Source organism: Malaya genurostris, chromosome 2 (assembly GCF_030247185.1).
Source record: "Malaya genurostris strain Urasoe2022 chromosome 2, Malgen_1.1, whole genome shotgun sequence".
Lineage (NCBI taxonomy): Eukaryota > Metazoa > Arthropoda > Insecta > Diptera > Culicidae > Malaya > Malaya genurostris.
In genome coordinates this window covers 196,687,198-196,713,828 of record NC_080571.1, presented here as the reverse complement: position 1 = coordinate 196,713,828, position 26,631 = coordinate 196,687,198, and the positions used below count along the sequence as shown (strand labels likewise).

At 35.3% G+C, this 26,631-nt stretch overlaps 2 protein-coding genes across 5 annotated transcripts in view; both read right to left on the bottom strand.

Annotated features, from left to right (window-relative positions):
• LOC131433169 (zinc finger protein 728-like) overlaps positions 1-26,631 on the bottom strand; it is an 87,717-nt gene that overhangs the window by 12,328 nt on the left and 48,758 nt on the right. The window lies entirely within an intron of this gene.
• Positions 293-9,623, bottom strand: LOC131433167 (E3 ubiquitin-protein ligase RNF10). Of its 3 annotated transcripts, none has more exons than XM_058600039.1 (6): positions 9,126-9,623; positions 7,936-9,075; positions 7,467-7,877; positions 1,782-1,936; positions 1,361-1,474; positions 293-1,307 (listed from the first exon to the last, which is right to left on the bottom strand). In XM_058600039.1, the coding sequence occupies exons 1-6, from the start codon at positions 9,196-9,198 to the stop codon at positions 906-908; spliced, it is 2,295 nt and encodes a 764-aa protein (XP_058456022.1). In that variant the 5' UTR covers positions 9,199-9,623; the 3' UTR covers positions 293-905. The 3 variants fall into 3 exon arrangements, with proteins under 3 accessions (XP_058456022.1, XP_058456021.1, XP_058456023.1); XM_058600038.1 differs by having other exon boundaries at positions 296-1,307; positions 7,467-7,880; positions 9,126-9,622; XM_058600040.1 differs by having other exon boundaries at positions 297-1,307; positions 7,467-7,880; positions 7,936-9,054; positions 9,126-9,622.

Below are 26,631 nucleotides of genomic sequence, written 5' to 3'. Positions count from 1 at the left end.
ATACCTTTCCGATAATAGCACTGAATAAATATTTAACTGCATAATACTGAGCACAAAGTTTTATTTAATATTTATTATTCACTTTTAAATCGTATATATATATATATATATATATATATATATATATATATATATATATATATATATATATATATATATATATATATATATATATATATATATATATATATATATATATATATATATATATATATATATATATATATATATATATATATATATATATATATATATATATATATATATATACTGAAGTCATTTTTTAATTTTTCTTGTAATAGTTTGAAAAGCGACGAGTAACCTAACTAAAGATCTACTGTCGGTTATCAGGAGTGAGATGATATTTAGTCCCGAAAGCACCGACAGTAGTGAAGGAAGCCTCCGGAACATACTTCGATTTCTCAGCAATGGTTTAAACGATTTCCACAAATCCTGATTTAAATTAATGCTCTCATTGTCTCAAAAGCTCATGTGGAATTTAATCCAGATAAGACTTCCGGCTCCTGAATTACAGGGTGATGAATGTCAGAACTTTCAAACCGTCGTATGACGATACAAAACCGGTACGCAATTTATGGATTTCAACATTTAAAATGATTGTTCTACCGTTTACTTTATATTTTATTCGTTGATCGCTTTGTTTGTTTCGATTTCGGTTTTAACCTTTAAAATCTTCGGGCCATAAAAAACCTTCTGGCTCTTTGTTTGGATGGGGTATCCAACCCAGGTGAAATTTCTCACAATCGACCAAAGAAATTATTCCTGTTGTTTGAGCTTAACACTCAACGTTACCCTGTCATCGCTATACAATAGTTATTTTCAGTGATTTATTTGGTTTATTGATAAACGAACAAAACATTCAAATTCACCATTAAAATAAAGTATTAATAAAGGTTCATTCCCGATGCAAACAACAATGTTTTTTTGTTCTTTTTCTTCTTAGTTCCACTGACCGTATTGCCATTATTGAACATAGACACTTTAGATTTTGATGAGCACGGTTCCTCAGTGTCGTCATGTTCGCAATTCAATGTAACCCTTTCCAATGCAGCTCCAATAGCACAGCTAAAATCTTGCCCAAAATGTGAGGCACGGTTTGCGTAGTGCTCTTCAATATTATCTTCGCAGTCACTCTCAGATGGAAAACGTAATTTGGGCAACTGATTCGAAACACTGATAGTCATTTTAGAACCTGTTACTTGTATCAACTTGGGTGTCGAGATAGCTTGTGTGCCTCCAGATGGCAATGAGGGCCAGGAGGAAGATGGCGATGAAGTACCCAGCATCTGTGAATGCAATCAATCAATATTTGACTTAGTATGTGCGCTAAAGGAAATACCTTTGACCAGGATGGGCCAGCGTTAGTTAGACTAGGAGAAGCTGACATATCAGTTGTCGGTGGACTGAATCCAATAGGTGGATCTTGACTAATATCGGTACCGGAATCTCCACACTATAAATATAAAACAATGCTTAGACAATCTTGTAAACCAATTTGCGCATAATAAAAATGGACTTTAATAGTAATAAGACTCACTTCGTTTATTTCATTTAATTATTAAAGTGTGATTACATAGCATCACAATTTTAAATTTCAAAACCTAAATTCACTAAATAATAGTCAATTTATACCTTTCCGTTTCAACTTTTAAATCATATAAACGAGGGCAAAAATCAACAGAAAAAAACACTTGGTGTATTTCCATGATAAACCAGCATTGAGTAATTACGTTGCATTACTTATACATTTCAATACATACCGAAGGAAAATGTTTTGTAGAGTTGATAGGAATTTTAGCAGATCGTGCAAGAGATTTTCCCAGTTGGCGTTCGTTGAACTCAAGAATTTTTCTTTCTCGAATTCGTTCCGCGTGTGCTCGTTTCTGTCTATTTTTACGACGACTGGATACTTCATCTGAAAGTAAGTCATTTTAAAAATTATCATACATTTATTGAGTCTGATCCGTGTATGTGAGAAAATTATGTACATAGAATTCTGTATAAAATGTTCATTTCGACCTAAGTAACAATGAGAGATTCTCTTTGTGTGCTTTCTCTTTCGATTATTGCGAAATATTCCTGCTTTTTTCGGTAATTTCTTCAGTGCATATACAAAGATGATAGCTTTAGTTATTATTACCGGTAAATAATTGGAGAGAAGGATTGCTAAGAGTACCGTAATAATCAAAAGAGAAAGTAAACAAAGAAAATCTCTCATTGTTACTTAGGTCGAAATGAACATTTTATGCAGAATTGTATTTTAAAGCCTGTTCAAAGGTATTTTCTCACAGGTGATGACAAAAGCAGGTGCTGATCCCATTGACCGATAAATGCTTCTAGTTTGCAGAAATTGTGAATTGGTAAATATATAAACTTAATTCACACAATATATCGAATTATGAGAACGATTTTAGATATTCAGGAGTGTTAGTTTTATTTGAATTCATGTCATGCAGTTATGTCTTTGACATTACCAACTCAATTTTTATTGGTAACTTGATCTAATTTAATTTCACATGGCTTTCGTGCGAATGTGTGTAGATTCAATGCTAGATATAGCAGAGTATTATTTTTTGAATCGAATTTCTGACTGATGATTATAAAAATAAATGAAACATTTCGACTTTAATCTTAATCCATTATTTGGATAAAATTACACTTACTACTGTGGAAAAAGGTGGACTTTTGAATTCTATTTCGCGCGGAAACCTTATTAGTCGATTTTTTTAATGACTATTAGTGACATCTGTGCCAAGTGTCACGTCACAATATTCATTATTGTTTAGTATACGTCTGTCTTACTGGAGTATTGAAAGTGCTATCGGCGATTCAACAAAACAAGCTCCATTAAATTTTGTGTGCGGAATCAAATTTCTGGTGCCGAAACGTTCAGCATGTTGCGAAAGGCCTTGGGTGGTAATTGTATGTCGCGAGCAATTGTTTTCGATTGGAACAATTAGCACCACGATAATGCACCGTTGCATTACACTGATTCTTTGTGATTTATTCGCTCTAAATTCAACCAATATCGTTCCGCAACAACCGTGTTCGCCTGATTTGGCTCCGTGTGACTTCTGGCTACTCAACAATCCTCAACGACCGTTTTGAGTCAATTAAAGATATCAAACGTTTCGAGGATTCGAAAATCCGTTGGCACAAGTGTATTGTCGCCGGGGGGAATTACTTTGAGGGAGACGAAAAGGATTTGGAAAAATTAATAAAAAATTTTGAAATGATGGGCAAAGCCTATTTTTGCCCACATTAGTAATAATATTTTTTGCACACAATAGTAAAAATAAATCTCACAAAAGTCTTAGCTGCACATTTGTAACAAATCAATGTACACTGTTTCCATTGATTACCTTCAACCATGGTTATGATACATCCATCAATCGAAGGCTTCAAACTATTTGTGATAGCTTCTATCATGCCATTTGAATCAATATATATATTCGAAGCTAAAATCGCAGAGGGATCAAAATAGCTAAAAATTTCAATGAAAAAAGATTTGGGGTACTCGACTGTTATTATTGACAGTATTTGTTACAGGATCGTTAGTAATTTGCAGCACCTTCCGAACGATACATATTTGCAATGTTTGTTGAAAGGTAATATTAAATTCTTAGCTGTTTCAAAACAATTTTTAATTTGAATCAATAACAAAACATATCTAATTCAAATACAAATACTGGAACAAAAACCTAAAAAAAATATTTTTACCTTTCTCATATAGAAAGGTTATGCAATCACTGTGAAAACCGACTTTTCACACACTTAGATTCAAATGAAAGGTCTTGTGGTCCCATACAAAATTCCTGAATATTATTTGGATCCTACTTCCGGTTCCGGATTATGGGGTAAAATGTGCAAAAAATAGTGAAAAAAAGTGCACTCACTTTTCTCAGAGATGGCTGAACCGATTTTCACAAACTTAGATTCAAATGAAAGGTCTCGTAGTCCCATACAAAATTCCTGAATATTATTTTAATCCAACCTTCGGGTCCGGAATTATGAGGTAAAATGTGCAAAAAAATGAAAATATGTATTCTAACTTTTCTCGTAGATGGCGCGACCGATTTTCACAAACTTAGGTTCAAATGAAAGGTCCTGTGGTCCCATACGCAATTCCTGAATTTCATCCGGATCCAACTTCCGGATCCATAAATATAGGGTAAAGTGTGTTTAAAATTTTATACCATCACTGAAAAGGGCGAAAACCCGTAAAAAAGTTTCTAAATCGACCTCAAATCTTCTCCAATTGATAGTTTTTATCAGTAGTAGACCAACCGATTTCGATTATTGTTTTAGTAATCGAAGTTATTTTGAAGAATATCACAGTATTATATATGATAGTATGATTGATATGAGAAAGGCATCATTACACCACTAGGTGGATTAAAACAGGTTTTTATTTAATTTGATCCAATAAAACAAATAAATTTGAATCCAAATCTCAATATATTTAAATCTATTATGCGGTAATGCATTTTTTCTGTGTTGTGCAACATATCTTTAAGTTCTTCCGTTGTTACGAATAACAACCATGCGACTCTCCTTATATTATGACAAATCTTTTATATTCGATAATCAGTGATATTTACTAGAGAGAAATTGAATATGCAGCTAAGAGTTTCCCCTAACTATATATTGACTGGAGTACGCAAGCAGGGATAGGTCGACTGTGGTGACGTCGAAAAGGAGCAACCGAACAGTGCAATTGTACGCTCATCGAAAGTTGCCGGTAAGACACCAATTGATGAGTACTAAATGTTATGTTTACTATGGTTCTCAAACTCGCCTTGGACCACGAATATGAATCGAGTGCAGTGTCGCTGCGTAAAAGGCATGGATTTACCCATCACGCTATACCCGCCCCCCCTCAACTTTTAGATTAGACCGTTATGTATTTATTTCTTTCAGCCTTTCAAAATACCCCTCCCGACTGTAAAAGACAATTCGTTGAATTTATATTTGTTAACTTGTTTACGGAAACAAGATGCGATGAGTCCGCAAGAAGAATCACGTAATTAGAACAAATCGAATATCCAAAGGAAATGTGCACTTTATGTCATAAAATTTTATGTTAGTCAAAAGTTATGCCATACAAATTTCGGCCGAATAAACTTTGGCCAAATAACGTACACTATCGAATTTTTTTGTTGATATAGTGACACTAACAATTCTTGTTTGATTCCACTAAAGTTTTTTTTTAAACAACCAGCATTTATTTGGAACAATCATATTCTCATCATATTGATCTAATCCTTTCGTTCGAAAACAATCAAACGAAACGTTCAATAACCGATAATGTATTAGAGCTCACGGCGGTAAGCTTGTTTAGTATGTCGGTCTGACAACTCTTCTTGAAGAACGCAACTTACTATATTGTCTATTGATGCTATAGAGCAAAACGAACAAATCTGCGTTGTATCGACTCGATTCTATGAGCACCGTTCAGGTAGTAGGGGTTCCAAACCTCTTGGCAATATTCGAGAGTTGAACGAGAAAGCGAACAGTAAAGTGATTTTAAACAGTGCACATCTTTGAAGTGTCTAGTCATAATCATTAAGAATAGTAGGTTACGGGAACCTTTTGCTTTAATGTAACTAATGTGTTGCTTGAATATGAGTTGTTCATCGAGATGGACGTAAAGATCTTTAACGCTAGTCAATATTCCTAAAATTTCCATCCAGAAGTTATTCAAAATGGAAGGGCACTTTATTCCTCGTGAACGTAATGGTCGAACATTTATCGGGATTGGTGCACGGTCACTTCGCCGACGATCATTAGGCATACGATCAATTGGCATAAAGGTCATTTGACATAAACTCCCCATTTGGAATACGGTCAACTGGCATATAATATGAAAATAACGAGCATAAGGGCAACTCGGCAAAGGTTTGCGCCAAAAATATTATCCGCCGTATTATAATTAACATCCGTCTGTAAACTGTAAGACATTGCATCAGTCACATAAGACAAAAACCCTTCTTAATCCACCTAGTGGTGTGATAATGCCTTTCTCTTCTTTCATAACAGTCTCATGAAAATATGTTTCATACTTTTATTAAATAATTTTGGATACTAATTTTGTCACCAATTGATTCAGATTGATTCGAGTAGTTCACAAAAGCATGCTTCAGTGTTTTTTTGTCACACAGTCAGCATCATTTTTCCAAACTTAGCGCGCGGCTAAGGCGCATCAGTTGCGTTCGGTAGCGATCTCCTGTGATGGTTTCACCCGGTTTTAAGAGCTCGTAGTAAATTGTTATTCATCTTTGAAGGTTTTTTCTCTTCCACCATCATGTTTGTCTTGGACATCGAAATCATAATTTTTAAAACGTTGAAACCACTCCCGACACGTTTTTTTACTCAGAGCAGCATCACCATAAGTTTCTGAAAGCATTCGATGCGCTTTAGTTGCATTTTTTTCGAATTGTAACAGAAAAGTAAAACTTCCCGCAAATGGCGAGAATTGGGCACATAAACAGACATTTTCGAGCGTGAAGAATACGAAAACAAGAACAACTGTCACTGGAACGGCGATAACAATTCGTTAGGCACTGTACACACTCACTTTAAAGGCATTATCATCTATGTATTTTGACCAACCTCAGCCGGTACAGCCACCGTTTCTGAGGAAATCAGATTTGAAGCGTGAAAATAGACCTCTAAATCACCCTAAAACACACTGGCCTCAGCTCTTAACAGTAACAGTTACATATTAACAAAAACAAAACTAACAAATAATCGAATCAACGGTTTTTGGGATTTTTACGTCCAAATTTCCATGAGGTTTTTTTTGCATGGTTTCTGCAATTACCACGTTTTTGTTTTACACGGATTTTTAACACGGTACGTAACCCCCGTCTAAAAAGAAACCTTAGTGTATTGCCAAGGCTAAGGTTTGAGGTGAAGGCATTCTCGGTTGCTTTCTTCAGCAGTATCTGAACAATCGAAGTTACAGTCTGAATCGAATACCTATCCAACCAGTTTAGTGATGCCAACAAAGCAGCATGGTACAGTTTGGCTCTAAGGCTATCTCAAATCGCATTTTATGTTAGTTTACTCTGACAATATTGTTATAGTGTCTAATGAAAAAAAAAACAATAGGACGAATCAGAATAAACTACAGACAACAGTCAATGCTGTTGGTCGGAAGAATTCAACTATTCCTAATGAGGACTTTCTTGTTTACCATAGCTTGCGCATTTGGCCGTAGTCGATATCGTTATGATTATGTCAGTTGGTTGTGAATAAATTAATAAATAATCTTATAACAAACTGATACCAAAACTAGTATCATCTCGAACGTTAATATATGCTACATAACGAGCGGATAGATGATGAGGCGATAAAATCCTGATCTGAACAGTATTTAGATCCGAGCAATATTTTTTTAATAAGAAATAAACGAAAACATCAATTAATACCGGGGGACTTACCTTTGAATTTCGCCATTATATCGGATGAAATAATACCGTTTTCAAATTCAATTTCAACTACTTCGAACGATGTGCAAACGGGTAAATGCTGCAAATATTTCAATCTTTTTCTCAAATCATCGGACATTGAGCAACTGTCCTTATGAACAATTTTTCCAATGACTACGTCCGGACTCTTGTCTAAGCTTCCATACATAGCCTGCAACATACGCGTATTGAGTGAATGCAAATACAACGGTTGTCCATCGATTGATTGGTAGAAATAGAAAAAATCCGACGAAACGCATGTTGCTGTTGGTACAATGTCGATATCACTCAAAAGCAAATTGCTGTCCTCGTCGATCATAAAGTCCACGTGCTTGTTGCATTCTGCGATGTTGGCTTCAGATGATGTTTGAGTGTTGCATGCTGCTTCTAAAATAAATTAACAAGGTGTTTTATTGAAAACGAGAAATATAATTACACTCACCATCCATCAGAATATTTGACTCCTTTAAACGGGATTTGTTGTTTTCCTCTAAAAGAGTTCCTATTGACAGCAAATTAGCATTTGCGGACAAAATGTGTTCCTTGCGCTGAGTCAACTGATCAAGCGCTTGATGCACAAACATATTTTCAGGACAATCATTTCCATCAACTACCATTTGATTTTCGAGTTCTTCTTGCTCTCGGGCTATTACGTTAAGTATCTCTTCTTTGTCTGCCAGGAGTAGCTTTGAAAAAGTAGTATTTTCAGATTTCGATCGATAAAATGGAATATTTTGTTGCTCGATTACATCTGCAGCTATGACAACATTCATCGAAACTTTCGCACGACGCATTAATTGAAACGTTGCGCATTCTCCAATCGTATATGAATGAAACGGTTTTGAAACAGCGCTTCGTAGATCCGACAAATGTATTGCATCATAGCAAATCGGACATTTCCTCCAGGATTTATCCGATAGTGCGAGATAGTGCAAAATACAAGGCCAACAGTACACATGACCACATTTTGTCATTTTTGCAGCCACAGGCGGATACAAACAAATTGGACATTGAGGTTCTTCATAACCGAGAATATTAATCTGTTCAATTTTATTCCAATCTACTAATAGATCTGGATCTGCCAAGATGGCAGTATAATCTTCTCGATCACGTACGACAAACTGACAGTTCGCTTGAAGGAATTGCTCTTTGTTGTAAGTTCCCTTCTTCATATAGGTACGATTGTTACCCGTTTTGCTGTAGCGCATTGGAAGGTCATTTTCACGAGGCGCATAGTGGAAGTTCAACAAATGGTTCAAACTTTGCTTCTTTGAACCTGGTGAATACACCGATTGGAGCTCGTGCCTTGCAGGAAACAAATCAGGCGTCGCTAATCCGGTTCTCTTATACTGTGCCACCGTCTGATTGATTTCATTTTCCGAAATAAAATTATCACCCAAACGTTGCTTCGAACGCTTATCATAATTGTAATTAGTTTGATTACGTGTTTTACACGCAGTTATATTTTTTCCGCTCGAGTTTCGATTATTTTCTGATTTAAAGCCGCTAATACTCGATTGTTCGCGGCGTTTAGATTGGCGAGGCCGCCTAACTGGGGTATCTGCACGGATGTTGCATTTAACTTTTGTAATTATTGTAAGCTTCACATAATTCAAACCTTTTTGAACTTACCTTGACTTTTTTTTACTTCAGAAATCTGTCCTTCCGACAGGTTCTGGTTTGAAAAACGATGATTCTTCTCCATTGAATCTGGAGATATTACTTAAAACTAGATCAACGGTAGGGAAAAAAATCAAATAACAACTGGATATCAGTTGAAGCCGAAAGGATTCCGGCTTTGAATAACAAAAAATTTCTCCACAGGACGGAGCGCAGTTATTGCTAACAAATGACACTTTGCTTTCCGACATCTTTAGTTGGCCATGATTGTACACGTCGAATTAGAAAAAAAAGAAAAATCTTCCAATGATTTTTCTTGAGTTATAGTTATGATGACAACGAAAACTGCTTAAATACGTCACTAAACACGGTGAACTTTTGAAGCCACAAATTCCGACAAAATTATATGCCTGAACCGTGACGGCACACTAAAATATCGTGACAAACCCAGGGAGATATCCACTCCTCGCACGTCGCTTAGCAAATGGCGACGCAAATGACGTATATTGCAACCAGTGTTGCCATATTTTAATCTGTGTTTCAAAATGAAAAATCTGTGTACCATCTGTGGTTAAAATTTGTAATTAAATAACATTTCTCGTAAATATTTACACTACTCCCACTTTGAGGGCTACTGCTCGCCATTTTCAAAATCGAGTTTTTCACACTGGAAATTCACGTAGATTGTTTGACGTTTGGTCAATTCACGTAAATCTTATGTGATGACTCTATTCATTTTAGGGGATGTTCGTGTAACATTCAATTTCGTCACGTAAAACATTCAATTTGTCGTTTGAAACCTGTTTACGTGATTTTTTTATTTGAGTGAATATTACTTTTGAACTAATCGATTCAATTTTACTCGATTATCAGGATTATTAATCGATTAATCGATCGATATTAAGACATCCTCTACACTCTAATAAAAATTCACGTTTACTTGAAAAATCACGTAAAATGGTTTCAAATGTCAAATTGAATATTTTACGTGTCGAATGCTTCAAACAGGCCGTTGGTCCACCGATAAACGAGTTCAGAATCGGTATGAAACTAGAGACACTGGACCCATGTAATGCGAACTCAACCTGCATCGGTAGTGTTGTGGGAGTTCTCGGATCTCGACTTCAGCTTCGGTTGGATGGCAGTGACAACAAAATGATTTCTGGAGGCTTGTCGATTCGAGATCCCACGACGTTATTAGTTGCTTTTTATTTTCAGCCGTTAAAATTTCATGCTAATTTTCTGAAATAAATGTTGATTTTTCAAGGCATTTTTCATTTCCTAGATTAATATAAAAATCTGAAATCTCCCTTTTGACTTCAACAAGTATATAATAGTAACTAACAACTGGCTTCTTAAGTACGATTCAGACGGTCCGGCTTCTTCCGTCACCGTCATTCTGATTCACACGATCCGGTTTCCTATCCGTGTCCGTCATGTCATTTTCTAACACGTTGAATTTGAAGAACTTAGTTTCGCACAATTTATCTTCTTTGATACTCGTTTATACCAAACATTTCAAAAAAGTTTAATTTTGAACTATTTGAGAATATGTCACAGAACTGAAAATTTTATTATAAAATTGTGATCATATTTCCGATGGCGTGTAGCAAGAATTATGTTGATTCATTAGATATAACATGAGATATTCACGATCAAAAACTTATCACTCTCTCAGAGGGTAAATTTTGAAAAGACGCCCCATAGTAAAGTAAGTCGTATTCACGACAAAACGAATATTCAAGTGTTGTCATCAAACATATGATTTCAAATTGTCCTATACTCTTGACAATCTCGGATGAAATTTGAAATTTTCAGTTCACATACAAATTTGATTTAGATGATAAAACATGAGTAAATAGATTAGTCATAAAACTTTTGATAATAATTTATCAATTAATCTCAAAATCCAACCCAAAAAACAAAGAAATGCGCAGATATGAAAACAGTACCCAACCTCACTTCTTTGAATTTGGTATTTCATGTTGCGATTTCTCCATAAACATCAATCAAACATACCACGGAAAGTTACTGAATCATTAATGATCGATTTTTTTACCAAATTTTCACACGTTTTTGTATGTTAGTATTCGATTCATAAGAAAAAAAATAAAAACCCAGCATTTTGTTCGAATCTTCAAGAAAAATTTGAAAATTATCACCATTGCTTAGTTCAAAGCTCGCCACTCGGGCAGCGCAGCGATCGCAAAAGAGTTGGTTGGATTCTTTAATCCCCAGCAATTGAAGAATCCAACCAACTCTTTTGCGATCGCTGCGCTGCCCGAGTGGCGAGCTTTGAACTAAGCGATGGTGATAATTTTCAGATTTTGCTTTAAGATTCGAACAAAATGCAGGGATTTTATTTTTTTTCTTATGAATCGAATACTAACCTACAAAAACGTGTGATAATTTGGTAAAAAAATCGATCTTTAATGATTCAGTAACTTTCCGTGGTATGTTTGCTTGATATTTACGGAGAAATCGTAACATGAAATACCAAATTCGAAGAAGTGAGGTTGGGTACTGTTTTCATATCTGAGATATTCTTTGTTTTTTGGGTTGGATTTTGACATTAATTGATAAATTATTATCAAAAGTTTTATGACTAGTCTATTTACTCATGTTTTATCATCTAAATCAAATCTGTATGTGAATTGAAAATTTCAAATTTCATCCGAGATTGTCAAGAGTATAGGACAATTTGAAATCATATGTTTGATGACAACACGTGAATAATCGTTTTTCTTACCCATATTTGTAAGGTTTTGCCATCTGCATTCTTTCAAACTCAAGTAAATTGAAAAATTCTTCAAAAATTTCTCTAAATACATGGGATATGTCAAAACAATCACCATAACGCTATCTCGTGGTGACCACGCTGATTGGATTGTTCAATTGAAGAATACAGTCAACTCTTCTGCGATCGCGGCGCAGCTCAAGCGGCGAACTTTGAACTATGCAATGGTGATAATTTTCAGGTTTTGATTGAAGATTCGAAAAAAATTGTGGGTTTTTTTTTTCTTATGAATCAAATACTAACATACAAAAAGGTGTGAACATTTGGTAAAAAATCTATCATTATTTGTTCAGTAACTTTCCGCGAAATGTTCGATTGATATTTAAAAAGAAATCGTAAGATTAAATATCAAATTCGAAGAAGTGAGGTTTGGTACTGTTTTCATATCTGGGATATTCTTTGTTTTATGGTTGGATTTTGAGACTAATTAATAAATTACGATCAAAAGTTGTTTTATTCGTCAATTTTCTTATGTTTTATCATCTAAATCAAATCTGTATGTGAACTGAAAATTTCAAATTTCATCCGAGATGTTCAAGTGTATAGGACAATTTTAAATCACATGTTTGATGATTACACGTGAATAATCATTTTTTTACCCATATCTGTAAGGTTTTGCCATCTGCATTCGTTCAAACTCAAGTAAATGGAAAAATTCGTCTAAAATTTTTCTAAATATATGGGATATGTCAAAAAAATCACCATAACGCTATCTCGTGGTGACCACGCTGATTGGATTGTTTAATTTTCAAGACTTAAACCTGTTAGAAGTTTTCTAGTGAGATCTAGTCCGAAAACCCATTTATAATTGAAGGATCCAACCAACTCTTTTGCGATCGCTGCGCTGCCCGAGTGGCGAGCTTTGAACTAAACGATGGTGATAGTTTTCAGATTTTGCTTGAAGATTCGAACAAAATGCAGGGTTTTTATTTTTTTTTCTTATGAATCGAATACTAACATACAAAAACGTGTGAAAATTTGGTTAAAAAATCGATCATTAATGATTCAGTAACTTTCCGTGGTATGTTTGATTGATATTTATGGGAAATCGTAAGATGAAATACGAAATTCGAAGAAGTGAGGTTGGGTACTGTTTTCATATCTGGGATATTCTTTGTTTTTTGGGTTGGATTTTGAGATTAATTGATAAATTATGATCAAAAGTTTTATGACTAGTCTATTTACTCATGTTTTATCATCTGAATCATATCTGTATGTGAACTGAAAATTTCAAATTTCATCCGAGATTGTCAAGAGTATAGGACAATTTGAAATCATATATTTGATGACAACACGTGAATAATCGTTTTTCTTACCCATATTTGTAAGGTTTTGCCATCTGCATTCTTTTAAACTCAAGTAAATTGAAAAATTCGTCAAAAATTTTTCTGAATGCATGGGATATGTCAAAACAATCACCATAACGCTATCTCGTGGTGACCACGCTGATTGGATTGTTCAATTGGAGGCTGAACTTCTTCCAGATTACTAACTGTTTGTATCGAATCTATTTGGCCCCCGAGACAACGATCCCGGATATATTATAACTGGCGACGAGGAAATTCGGCGGCGTGAGTTGTTCATTGAAATCCTGGTGGAACTATCTTTCTCGATGTGAGGCAAGCATAGTGTGCTCTGCAAGTAAGCAAATTATTTTCTAAACTAATAAACTGGTGAATAGAATAGAAAGGGGAATATCCCAATTGTGAATATAATTGAACCTCATATATATATATATATATATATATATATATATATATATATATATATATATATATATATATATATATATATATATATATATATATATATATATATATATATATATATATATATATATATATATATATATATATATATATATATATATATATATATATATATATATATATATATATATATATATATATATATATATATATATATATATATATATATATATATATATATATATATATATATATGTTTTCACCTTTTTCTGAAAAAGAAGAGGAAGTTTTTGCTATGAAATCTCTCCCGGGAATGGGTAGAGGACAAGTTATACAAAGAATGAAAGATTTCCAAGAATCTAAGCAACGACGTTTCGAAGAACGAAATCGTATTCCAGTAAAGAATCGACTGGGATACAAACGCCATGATTCGAATTACAGAAAACGAATTCGGTTCGATGATGCTAGAAGATATGAAGATGTTAGGCCAGCGGAGTACAGAAGTGAACAGCCAGAATGGCTACAGCGCATATGTGATTTTTGCGGACTGAAAGGGACATAAATATCCAGTGAACCGGATGGACATTCCTGGTAGCAGTAAGGAGAACTATATTGAATCAAATTAACAATCCTTGTTTTATTAATGTAAAAGTTGATGGTGTACCAATACAGATAGAAGTTGACTGCGGTGCTTCTGTAACAGTGATGAATAAAATTCATTATTTTTCATATTTTTCTAAAATTTTTTCAAAAACTATGACAAAACTTATTGTGGTAAAAATGAAACAATTGGCTAGACGTTTTGTTTACTGGTACGGAATTAATACAGAAATAGAAAAATTCGTTGCTAACTGGGATATTTGTAGCAGTATGATGATTATACCGAAACAAAAAATTACCTCTAAATGGAAGGAAACTACAAGACCATTTAGTAGAATCCACATTGATTTTTTTCCACACACCTTCCTCTTAATGGTGGACAGTTTCTCGAAATGGGTGGAAATAGATTGGATGAAAAATGGTGCTGATGGTAATAAAGTTTTAAGACGCTTAGTAAGTTTTATGGCCAGATTTGGTTTACCCGATGTTTTAGTATCTGACGGTGGTCCTCCCTTCAATTCCTTTTCTTTTGCTAATTTTTTGGAAAAACAAGGAATAAAAGTCTTAAAAAGTCCTCCGTACAATCCTGCTAGTAATGGCCAGGCGGAGAGACTTGTTAGAACGGTTAAAGAGGCATTAAAAAGGTTTTTGCTTGATTCGGAAATGATGAATTTGCATATGGAGGATTAGATTAATTTATTTTTAATTAAATATAGAAATTGTATGACAAAAGATGGTAAATTTCCATCTGAAAAAGTATTCTCGTATAAACCTAAACTGTTAATTGATTTGATTAACCCTAAAAATAAACGACAAAATGTTAAAATAACATCTCAAATCCCTTTACATGATAAAACTCTAAAACCATGTCCTGTAAATTCTGGAACGGAAACGGTAAATTCTGGAACGGACAATCTGAACACGGGAGATGAATTATGGTATAAAAACCATAATCCCCATGTTCATGCTAGATGGATAAAAGCGACTTTTTTAAAAAGATTTTCTATAAATACATTCCAGATTCAAATTGGAAGCGTTCCCGTTCTGGCGCATCGAACTCAGCTCAAAACAATTAAACATACGAACTTAATGGTTCGGCCAAATATTTTGATAAATGTCAGCCATCAGAAGGATCAAAGGAAGAATATAAACTCGACACCAGCTGAGGAGAATCCAGGAATAAATCAACCCTACAATATATCCGTATCGAACAAATCTACGGATAAGCGTTTATCTGGCGAATTGGAAGAAGAATTTCGGGGTTTCCCGGAGGTTAACATGGATACGAGGACAAGGAGAAAGAGAAAAGCCGACGAAATGACCATCGATCGAAGAGAAATGTCCGCGTCGATCGAAGAGAAATAAGAAAACCAAACGTTTCGAAGATTATATCTTATATAATTCGAAAGTTTAAAAGAATGTTATTCTTTCGAATTTAAGTAAAAAAATGTTGAATTTTCATAAATTATTAGAATTTTTTAATGATTAATTTTCCTCTTAAGTGAGAGGGACTGTTATGTACTAAATTTAAGTATAATCGAAAAACTACATTATGAATAAGTTGAAATAAGAGTACAAAATATGATCGATTAAAAATATAAGAACTAGCAATTGGGCTGAGCCGAGTTGTTCAGTTGATTTTCAAGACTTAAACCTGTTAGAAGTTTTCTAGTGATATCTAGTCCGAAAACCCATTTTTAATTGGAGGCTGAGCTTCTTCCAGATTACTAATACCGTTTTCGTTTATTGATCAGAGCAGCCCGAAAGCTGACCCAGAGTCGCCCAAACAACGTTTGATATGTTTGTTTTAGCAACCTGAGGTCGCTCTAGATCGGACTCCAATCGCGTAGTTTCGCTCTGAATATTTTCTCGGGTCGCACCACGCATCCAGCCGAATTTGTTTATTTTTTTTTTCATGAGTTGTTGTTTAGGGCGCGTACCACGTGTTCGTTTTACTCGGAGTCAGAGTAGCCCGCGTCTAGGTTCAAAAACGAAAACGGTATAACTGTTTGTACCGAATCTATTTGGCTCCCGAGACAACAATCCCGAATATATTATAAAACATATGATTTCAAATTGTCCTATACTCTTGACAATCTCGGATGAAATTTGAAATTATCAGTTCACATACAGATTTGATTTATATGATAAAACATGAATAAATAGACTAGTCATAAAACTTTTGATCATAATTTATCAATTAATCTCAAAATCCAACCCAAAAAACAAAGAATATCCCAGATATGTAAACAGTACCCAACCTCACTTCTTCGAAATTGGTATTTCATGTAACGAATATCAATCAAACATACCACGGAATGTTACTGAATCATTAATGATCGATTTTGTCGTGAATACGACTTACTTTACTATGGGGCGCCTTTTCAAAATTTACCCTCTGAGAGAGTGACAAGTTTTTGATCGTGAATGTCTCCTGTTGTATCTAATGAATCAAAATAATTCTTGCAACATGCCATCGGAAATATGATCACAATTTTATGATAAAATTTTCAGTTGTGTGACATAATCTCAAATAGTTCAAAATTAAACTTTTCTTAAAGGTTTGGTACAAACGAGTGTCAAAGAGGATAATTCATAAGGCGCGTTTGCCTTTCTCGTATTTTGGAAGCTCATAGCTCAGTGATCTGTAGAAGGATTTATATAATCTAACTACCAATAGAATCGAAAATTTTCAACTTGAACGTGTATTGCAACAACATTGAAGTTTTTCAATAGTACACTATTGAAAAACCTGTTTGATTTAACCCATGACAGCACCAGCCAATCAGAACGCGAGATGTCTGCATCTATACAAGAGCATCCATATAAAAGTTGAGTGCTTCATTTTTCCTACCATTCGTCATGAGCATCTGTTTCCGAAACAAGACACACGAGAGCAACATCGTGGACCTGTCGTCTCATTGTTTCCCGTTCTGCGCACAGGAAAGGAATTCTAACAAAGGTGATGTGAAAAATAGCATTTAAGTTAAAGCAGCTACTCTGAAGTACGGGACGCTGTCAGCACGATGACAGCGAAAACCGGGTGAAAGGAAGCCGAAAATTCCAGCAAGCAAGGCCCATTCAAATAGCACTTTTAAGTGCTAAAAATAATCATAAAGAACTAGTTGAATTTTGTCGCTTTCCTACCATTTTCCGAGCAACTGTTGCCGAAACAAGGCACACACGAGAAGTTAAATTAATTTGCACCGTCACTAACACATTCAATTATGAACGGCAATGCGAAAGTAGAAGTGATGGTGTTGAATACATCTTTATACTAGTATACAAATATGCCGTGCGAAAGAGTTACCACGTACAGATCAATATGTATTTTTTTTTGTCGTGAATTCTTTAGTATGGGGCGCTTTTTGATCGTGATATCTAACACATTCAATTACGACAGTAACGCTGTCTCGCAATACGAAAAAGAAAACTTTGATTTAGAAACATCTTTATACAAGTATGGGTGTCGTCTCGAAATATGCCGTGCGAAAGAGTTGCCACGTACAGATCAATATGTATTTTGTCGTGAATACGACTTACTTTACTATGGGGTACATAGGGGGGGGGTTTTAGGGGTTCAAACCCCCCCCGAAACAAAAAATTATAACCCATGGGAAACATTATGATATAAATTGTACATGTGTTGATTTATCACCAATAATTTACCAACTTGTGTTGCCAGTTCCAACATTTTTTCAAGCGATTCCATTTTGAAATTACCAGTTACTGAGGGGTAGCTCGATTGAGGATACAGTTTTAAAAGCGAGTGGCAGGTCGTGTCGTCGATTGAAGTATTTCAATAGTACACTATTGAAAAACCTATCTCATTTGACCCATGTCAACACCAGCCAATCAGAACGCGTTCTGAGGAAGAGAACAAAATATCTGCTGCTGTGCAACAAATCGTTCGAGAAAAATGTTCCGAAAAGTGGTGAAAATCGTAGTGAGTTCCTCAATTTGGTCCTTCTGAATGATAGAAACGAATCCCTACAGCATATTGATAGTTTCTTTCAATAAATTATGCAAATCCGAAATGAAATAATCGACATTAAAATTCTGTATGCGGCTATTTTTATAGCCGTTAGGACCGCCCATTAGTGAAAAAGCTACAAACGAAATCACGTAAAAGAAAGCTCCTAACAAAAACTGAATCAGTTTGGATTCTATCGCCAATGCGAGCAGATGTATTTTGTGCCGTTTGCAAAGCTAGTTTCGCTTCCGACAAGAGCGATTACGTCACAGATGCCAGTTGTTTGCATTGGTGAAAAAGCAACGGTGGAGAGCATTACACTAAATCAGCCGTTCTAATGGCTCTAAAAGTTTTCTGAAGAACTATTAGGATTTGTTGTTCGCAAATCGAAAGGAAATATCCTCAGTTTAGTGCAAATCTAGAACAGTTTGGTTAGATTTGTGCACTTTTCGCTGTGTGATATTCACAGTAATCGAGATCAAGTGAAGCCTTCTTTGTTTTTGCGAAAAATGTGGAAAAGGGGAATGCTTGCATAATTCATACAATTGATCAACTAATTGATATTCGGAAGTGTTAAGGAACATGTCAGTTGTTTTCGTATTCACGACATCCAGTTATGTCTCTGACATTACCCAGCCGCCTTTTTTTTACCAAATTTTTCACATGTTTTTATGTGTTAGTATTCGATTCATAAGAAAAAAAAATAAAAACCCGGCATTTTGTTCGAATCTTCAAGCAAAATCTGAAAATTATCATCATCGCTTAGTTCAAACAAAGATAAACTCAAGATGGAATACTCTATGATTTTTCATATAGCGTTCAAATAGGACCCCTCGATGAAATCGGTTCACCGTCAGTTGCAGTACAATTCTTATTTAAAACAAAACAAGCGTCGAATCGCTACATGCGTCGTAACTATGACAATTTTTGTTTATGTAGAATTAATCTTAAATTGCAATATGATAGAAATCGTAGTATTTTGCTGCATATCGAGTGGATTTTGAAACAGGAAAACAAAAATCAATCAGAATTTAAGAATCTGTTCAATTTGCAATATTCTTATCTTACGTGAAGTGAATGGATGTTACGACATATTTTGTGTGGTATGTTTACATATGTTTACTTCTTTCCAAACTTGTATTGTTGCTATGGAATTTTACCGTCGTTTTCAAATGTTTATCGACGCTTATTTACGAAGGGTCAACAAAATTACACTATTACTAAGTTCACTGGTTCACGATTACTGGTCCGATATTTTTCGATGGATCGTATGGGACATTGTAATCTTGAGTTTATCTTTGGTTCAAAGCTCGCCACTCCCCAGTAATTGAAGAATCCAACCAACTCTTTTGCGATCGCTGCGCTGCCCAAGTGGCGAGCTTTGAACTAAACGATGGTGATAATTTTCAGATTTTGCTTGAAGATTCGAACAAAATGCAGAGTTTTTATTTTTTAATGTGTTACACATTCTTGTTTTCTATATACGGGTGCAAACCAGAAACTCAAGAAAAATACACGTAGAAATGTGGTCAGGTTTTGAACAGCTTCAGCTCAGTCAATTTTGTATCAATTAGTAATATTATGTCTCCATTTAATTGGAAATATTTCTACGTATTGATTTGAATGTATATAGCCATGTATTTTTATATGTATATCATTGAAATGTTGATGAATAGCTAGCAGTGTCCTATTTTGTCTGCAAAAAATCGCCGGCATACCGGATTTCCCTGCCATAGTCGACGGTTTTGAAGGAGTAAGCGATATATCAAAGGGAAAGCATCGCTCTGATTGGTCAATCGAATCAAAAGCGAAGCTGTTGGAAGCACACGAATCTATAAATAGAAGCAAAATTATAGCTAACGTTTCAGTCCTACGCGTAGTATGGTAGAGGTAGGTTGTCGCTAAACAGCAAGACAAAAAGTGCCATAAAACGATTTGAAGCTTTAACTGGTATGCTCTGATCTTGTGTCACGTAAGATCGGATGAAATTCCATGATAAATGATTCCATGATTCCCCTTCAAATTATCACAATCTGTACGGCCAGTAAGCCGAAACTTGTTTCGTTCGAGACGTCAGTTTAGACGTTACACTTCTTGTGTACAAAAAAAGTGTCTTGCAAATAGCATTAACTTTACGTCTGCTCAGCGGATTATGTTGATCCGGGGGTTTGCGTCAGCATAATCTGCTGACGCACTGATGAGTCGAAGACGAAACGTAAACTTAATTTGAAATTCCATGTTATGTCGTTTCGCCTGAGAAAATGACAACTACCCCAGGGTAAATTTTGAGTGCATATAATTAATTTCTAATTTATATAAGATGAACTCGATTGATGATGAGATAAAGTTTATCGCTTCAACCAAAATCGCAGAAGGATAGTAATGGTAGAGAAACACTATAAAAATAACTGCTTGCGTACAAAACTGGAACACAAGCTTGGCGAAGAGAAGCTTAAATATCGATATCCGTATCGCAAGCATGTACAAACATATAATTGCATACATTTGGGCTATTGATGTAATTTCGTCGGCTACAAAACAAATACAAATCACGACTATTAGGTTGTTCGCAACGCTGTTTTATTTTATATGGACTGATCTACTTTAGATCTACAACTGAAACATGTCAATCACGACTCTGAGATTTAGTTCTACAAGTACAAATTTAAAACAGATTTAAAACTGCTCGACGAAATTGTTTTAAATTAATGAATATTTGAAACACGAATAGAACACTGTTTTCATATTTTTTTTGCGTGAGCGTCGGTTACGAAATCTGAGAGACGAGATGTCAAAGCGTCGAATGACATTTCAGAAATTATCAATATAAGCGTTAAATGTTTTGCACTGAATAATACAGTTTCATTTAGAAGCACTCCAGCTCACTATGATCTATAAAAATATTCATATCGCTTTCGAAATCATTAATTTAGTTTGTTTGTTTCTGATTTGAAACAGTGAAGTGAATAGACACAACACCAATACATTTACAGAAATATATAGAACAGATTTTAAATCTTTCCGTTGAGATCGTCAAGCTCGACTTTTGTTTTTGACAGTTTTAAATTATACAACAGTATGTCATTTTAGAACAGATATCCATCACCGCGTTGCGAATAGCCTTCGATCATTAGAAATTTTGGTTCCCTTGTTCCACATCAATGGCTAGAACAACCCCAAGGGCTGATCCTTGTAGTTTTTTTTTCTTATGAATCGAATACTAACATACAAAAACGTGTGAAAATTTAGTAAAAAAAATCGATCATTAATGATTCAGTAACTTTCCGTGGTATGTTTGTTTGATATTTATGGAGAAATCGTAACATGAAATACCAAATTCGAAGAAGTGAGGTTGGGTACTGTTTTCATATCTGGGATATTCTTTGTTTTTTTTTGTTTTTGTTGGATTTTGAGATAAATTGATAAATTTTGATCAAACGTTTTATGACTAGTCTATTTACTCATGTTTTATCATCTAAATCAAATCTGCATGTGAACTGAAAATTTCAAATTTCATCCGAGATTGTCAAGAGTATAGGACAATTTGAAATCATATGTTTGATGGCAACACGTGAATAATCCTTTTTCTTACCCATATTTGTAAGGTTTTGCCATGTGCATTCTATCAAACTCAAGTAAATTGAAAAATTCGTCGAAAAATTTTCTAAATACATGGGATATGTCAAAACAATCACCATAACGCTATCTCGTGGTGACCACGCTGATTGGATTGTTCAATATTTGAAACACAGATAAAACGCTGTTGGGGCTGCCAGTTTATTTTGTTATAATTTCTAGATTTAAACTTTAAAACACATAAATTTTGCATCTAGAACTAGAACACTCCTGAATATGCCCTTAGATTTGAATCAACATTTCAAGGATATATAATTGAAAATATATGGCTATGAACATTCAAATCAATACGTAGAAATATTTCTAATCAATTGTTAAATAATACTATGTTAATGATTAAAACTTAGCTGACTGAGCTGTAAGTGTTCTAAAGCTGACCATATCTCTACTTGTATTTACCCTTGAATTTCCACATCAAAAAAATGTGTCAAAAAATATTTTCTCCGACTGATTTTGTCGCGAATACGACTTACTTTACTATGGGGTCCCTTTTCAAAATTAGCCATATGGAAGAATGGGCAGAACTTAATCGTGAATATCTCGACTTGTATTAGCGGTAGCAACATAATTCTTTCACCATTTCATCAAAAATATGATCAGGAATTGAGGATAATATTTTGAACAGTGTGAGATAACCACAAACAACTCAAAAATTAAGTTTTCTCAAAATTTAAAAACAACGCGGAAAACTCTTTACTTTTGCTTGGCTTTTTCGCGCAAGGACGACGATTTTGAGGTAGTCAGGCACATATCTTCAACTGACTGCATATAAAAGGGGAAATGTGGTCAAAAATCGATCATTTTTTCTTGTGCGTTGGACGGAAGCAGACGTCGTGGGACTAGCAGCTTCGGAGAGTGCACCTTCTGCGTGGTTAAAACCCTCAAACGCTCAGGTCGCAACTCTCATTTGGACTTCAATCGTCAGATGGAGCAGTCGTCAATGAAAGCAGACCTTCTGCGTGGTAACAAACCTCAAACGCTCAGGTCGTGCTCTCATTTGGACTTCAGCCGTCAGGGGGAGCAGTCGTCAATGAAAACAGATCTTCTGCGTGGTACCAAACCTCAAACGCTCAGGTCGTGCTTTCATTTGGATTCAGCCGTCGTGTGGAGCAGTCGTCAATGAAAGCAGACCTTTTGCGTGGTATAAAGCCTCAAATGCTTAGGTCGTGCTTTCATTTGGACTTCAATCGTTAGGTGGAGCGGTCGTCAATGAAAGCAGACCTTTTGCGTGGTATAAAGCCTCAAACGCTTAGGTCATGCTTTCATTTGGACTTCAATCCTCAGGTGGAGCAGTCGTCAATAAAAGCAGACCTTTTGCGTTGTACAAAACCTCAAACCCTCAGATCGCAGAGCCAGTTTCCCTTCGAAGAAGATCGATTACATCATCCTGTTGGTGGTCGTTTGCATTGAAGCAAGATACAACGGGAAATGGACAATAATGTGGAACATTATGCAAAATCAGCCTTTCTAATGGCTTTAAATGTTACCTAAAGAACTATAAAGATTGCTTCTTTGTAAATCAAAAATTAAAATTAGCAGTGCAGTGCTGTGCAAATCTAAGATAATATGATCAGTTTTTTTTGCAATTTTCACAGTTCTAAATTCGCAACATTGTTCAAAATCGTTTATATCCAATCAGTGTTTGATATCTTAGAAAATTATACAATTTGGCCCTTCACGCACGCCTTCATAAGAGGTTCTTTCCAAAACCACCAATGTTTTATCATAAACACAATACTGGTTATTTTGTAATATTTGTGTGTCAGAATGTTTGATGTAACTAATCTGTACTGTAGTTTGGGTGTATCGTTTCAAATTCTAGTAGTGTAAAACGGCAAAACTTGCACAATTAACACAATCAATCAACTAATTGATATTCGGAAGTATAAAGAAAGAGTGCCAGTTTTATTCGTATTCACGATATCCAGTTATGTCTCTGACATTACACACCTGTACTTTTATTGTTGAAATAAATCGAATATTTATTACATGCCAACCAAAGTTGAGTTGATGTTATCGACAATGTCTATGTTGATTCATTTCTGATGTAATTTTATATCAAAAAAAATATATTTCAATTGATCTATGATCTTATTTGCGTAATGATACAGTTAACGAAGGAGCTGCTAAGTTACTACGACTCCAACTGTCGTCAACAGCGATGCCAGATAGCATTAGTGTCATTTCCGTAGATTGGCATTTTTCTCGGAAGCTTTTTTTTGTGCTTGCCAGAAAAAACTAGTTTCCGTAGTTCTCCGTTGATAAATTTAAATTTCCGTAGAAATAATCCAATTCCCGTAGATTTTATCTACGGATCCGTAGAAAATGTTCGAATCCGTAGATCTACAGAGATTTCCATAGATCTGACATCGCTGGTCGTCAACAGTAACAGTTATAACAACCGTAGTTGTTGGACGACAGCCCAATGAAAATGGTTCTTGAATCTAATCCGACTGGTACAAGAAGAAGAGGAGCGCAGCGAGCAAGGTGGATCGATCAATCTCGATCTAAATTGTTTGTCAAGAAATTGACAGCACAGAACGCACAAGTAAAATATTTTTTTTATTTGCTGGTGTGTCCACTTGACAGGGCTGGGACCTATAAATATCTATCTCCCCCGTTTTGGTTATGTGGATTCGTCATCTAACACTCGATGTGGATAGACGAATAACCTACTACGACTAATTTCGATTTTGTTTTATTTTTTATTCGCAGTTGTCTACCTACCCAAGCTATGGGTAAAAACCGCCATAGATCCGAGAAGGATCCAAAGGATGCTAAGCGTCTGAAGCCAAGTGATGTACAGGTAAACGACCGTTTGCTGAGTAAAAACCAATATGCTGATCTGCCAGTTGATGTCGAAGAGGAACTGCCGAAGAAGGAAAAAATGCCGCCTTTCTACCTGAAGGGCTTCCCACCAACTCTACGCTCGGATTTCAACACACTGATCAGCAAAGGACTACAGGCAACAATCCGTTTATGTACTGAAGGCTACAAAATAACTGTTCCGGCTTTGAACCACTACAAAGGAGTGGAATGTTATCTGAAGCAGACAAAAGCGGAATACTTCACACACGATATTGCCGCCAACAAACCTATGAAGGTTGTACTTCGAGGACTACCCGACATGATGGAAGCCGAACTAAAGCAGGCACTGTCGGAGGCTGGACTAAAGCCTTTGATGGTGTTCAAAATGAAGCGACATAATACGGACAAAAAGTTTAGAGATCAACTGTACCTGATTCATCTGGAGAAGGGCTCCATCACCATGAGTCAACTGAAAACGATTAAAATGTCACATAATCATCTAATGGCAAAAATATAAACCGGTACATCGGGATGTCACACAGTGCACGAACTGTTTGAACTACGGCCATGGAGCGAGGAATTGCCACATGAAAAGTAGGTGCGGGAAATGTGCCGAACCACACAATACCTAAGACAAGACCTGACATCTGGGGGGGCTGCTTTTGTTCCAAAATGGACCAGTTTCTGATTGGCTGATTTTGATGTTGCTACCTGCACATTGTGAAAAGAAAAAACTTTTGCAGGGTACGCGAGCAATGATGCCAGGTATAAAGATAATCAGAAAACAAGTTTATTAAAATATATAATGTTAGCTCACCAATGAAAATGAAAATTTTCGGAGAATGTTTCACTTTTTTTCAATCTCATTGGTAATAAATGTTTATAGTGGCAGCACTGTGTAATTGAAATAAGCATCAAGCCGTTCTTCTTTTTAGTGAATTAAATTGTAACCAAAAAAGATTTGTTAAATTAGTGTAAACTCGAAAGTGTAAACTCGAAACTTTTACGAGAAGAATGAACTGTTGTGTTCCACACTGTGGTCGCACTAAGCATTTCTATCCAAGCCTGACTTTTTCCGGTTTCCAAAAGATCTGGTAATACGTCAACAATGGATTCGATTTTGCGTTCAACATGAGATAGTTCGTGTTTTGTCATCAAAGCTCAATTAATTGTTTTTAAGCATTAATATATAATAAAGAAATGCATTCACCAAAACAATTTTCATGTTTATTTCAAATCAAAAACCGAGTCTATAAATAAATATTTTTTTCCTAGCAGAGTTGTTAAAAAATCTGTGAATATGGCTACACTGTAGCCGATACGTTGGTATTTATTCCACAGGGCGAAAATGACGAGAAGGATGATTCGGAAGGAAGAATAAGAAGCCAGTTGTCAGGTCTTGTCTTAGCACAATACCAACGATTGCCTACTAGATGACATCGCTGTAAAATGTGTGAACTGTGATGGCGACCATCCATCTACTAGCAAATCGTGTCCCAAACGTGCTGAGTTCACAAAAATTCGACAACAGGCATCCCGTAAACACTCAACGCACAAGAATGTTCCACAGAAGGATGAAATTAATTTCCCACGGCTCCCACCGAAGAGGGATATTCCGAATTTGCCGCCACTTCCTCGCAGCAATCCAAAGACTTCAGCCTCTGGATCTCAAAATGAATCTTCCTCAAGAATCCCTCCTGGATGGGGCAATAATCAACCACAAGCAAAGGATGACTCTGGTGATTTATTCTCTGCTGAACAACTGATCGTCATTTTTGAAACAATGACAACAAAACTACGAAACTGCAGAACGCGGTTAGATCAAATCAACGCCTTAGGCAAATTCATCATCGAATATGCAATATAATGAGTTGGTTATAGTAAATTGGAATGCTTGCTCACTCAGGAGCAAAACTGCTGAATTGTCCGACTTTCTTCAAGAGAAGAATGCCGATATTGCTATTTTAACTGAAACTCATCTTAAACCTGAAATTT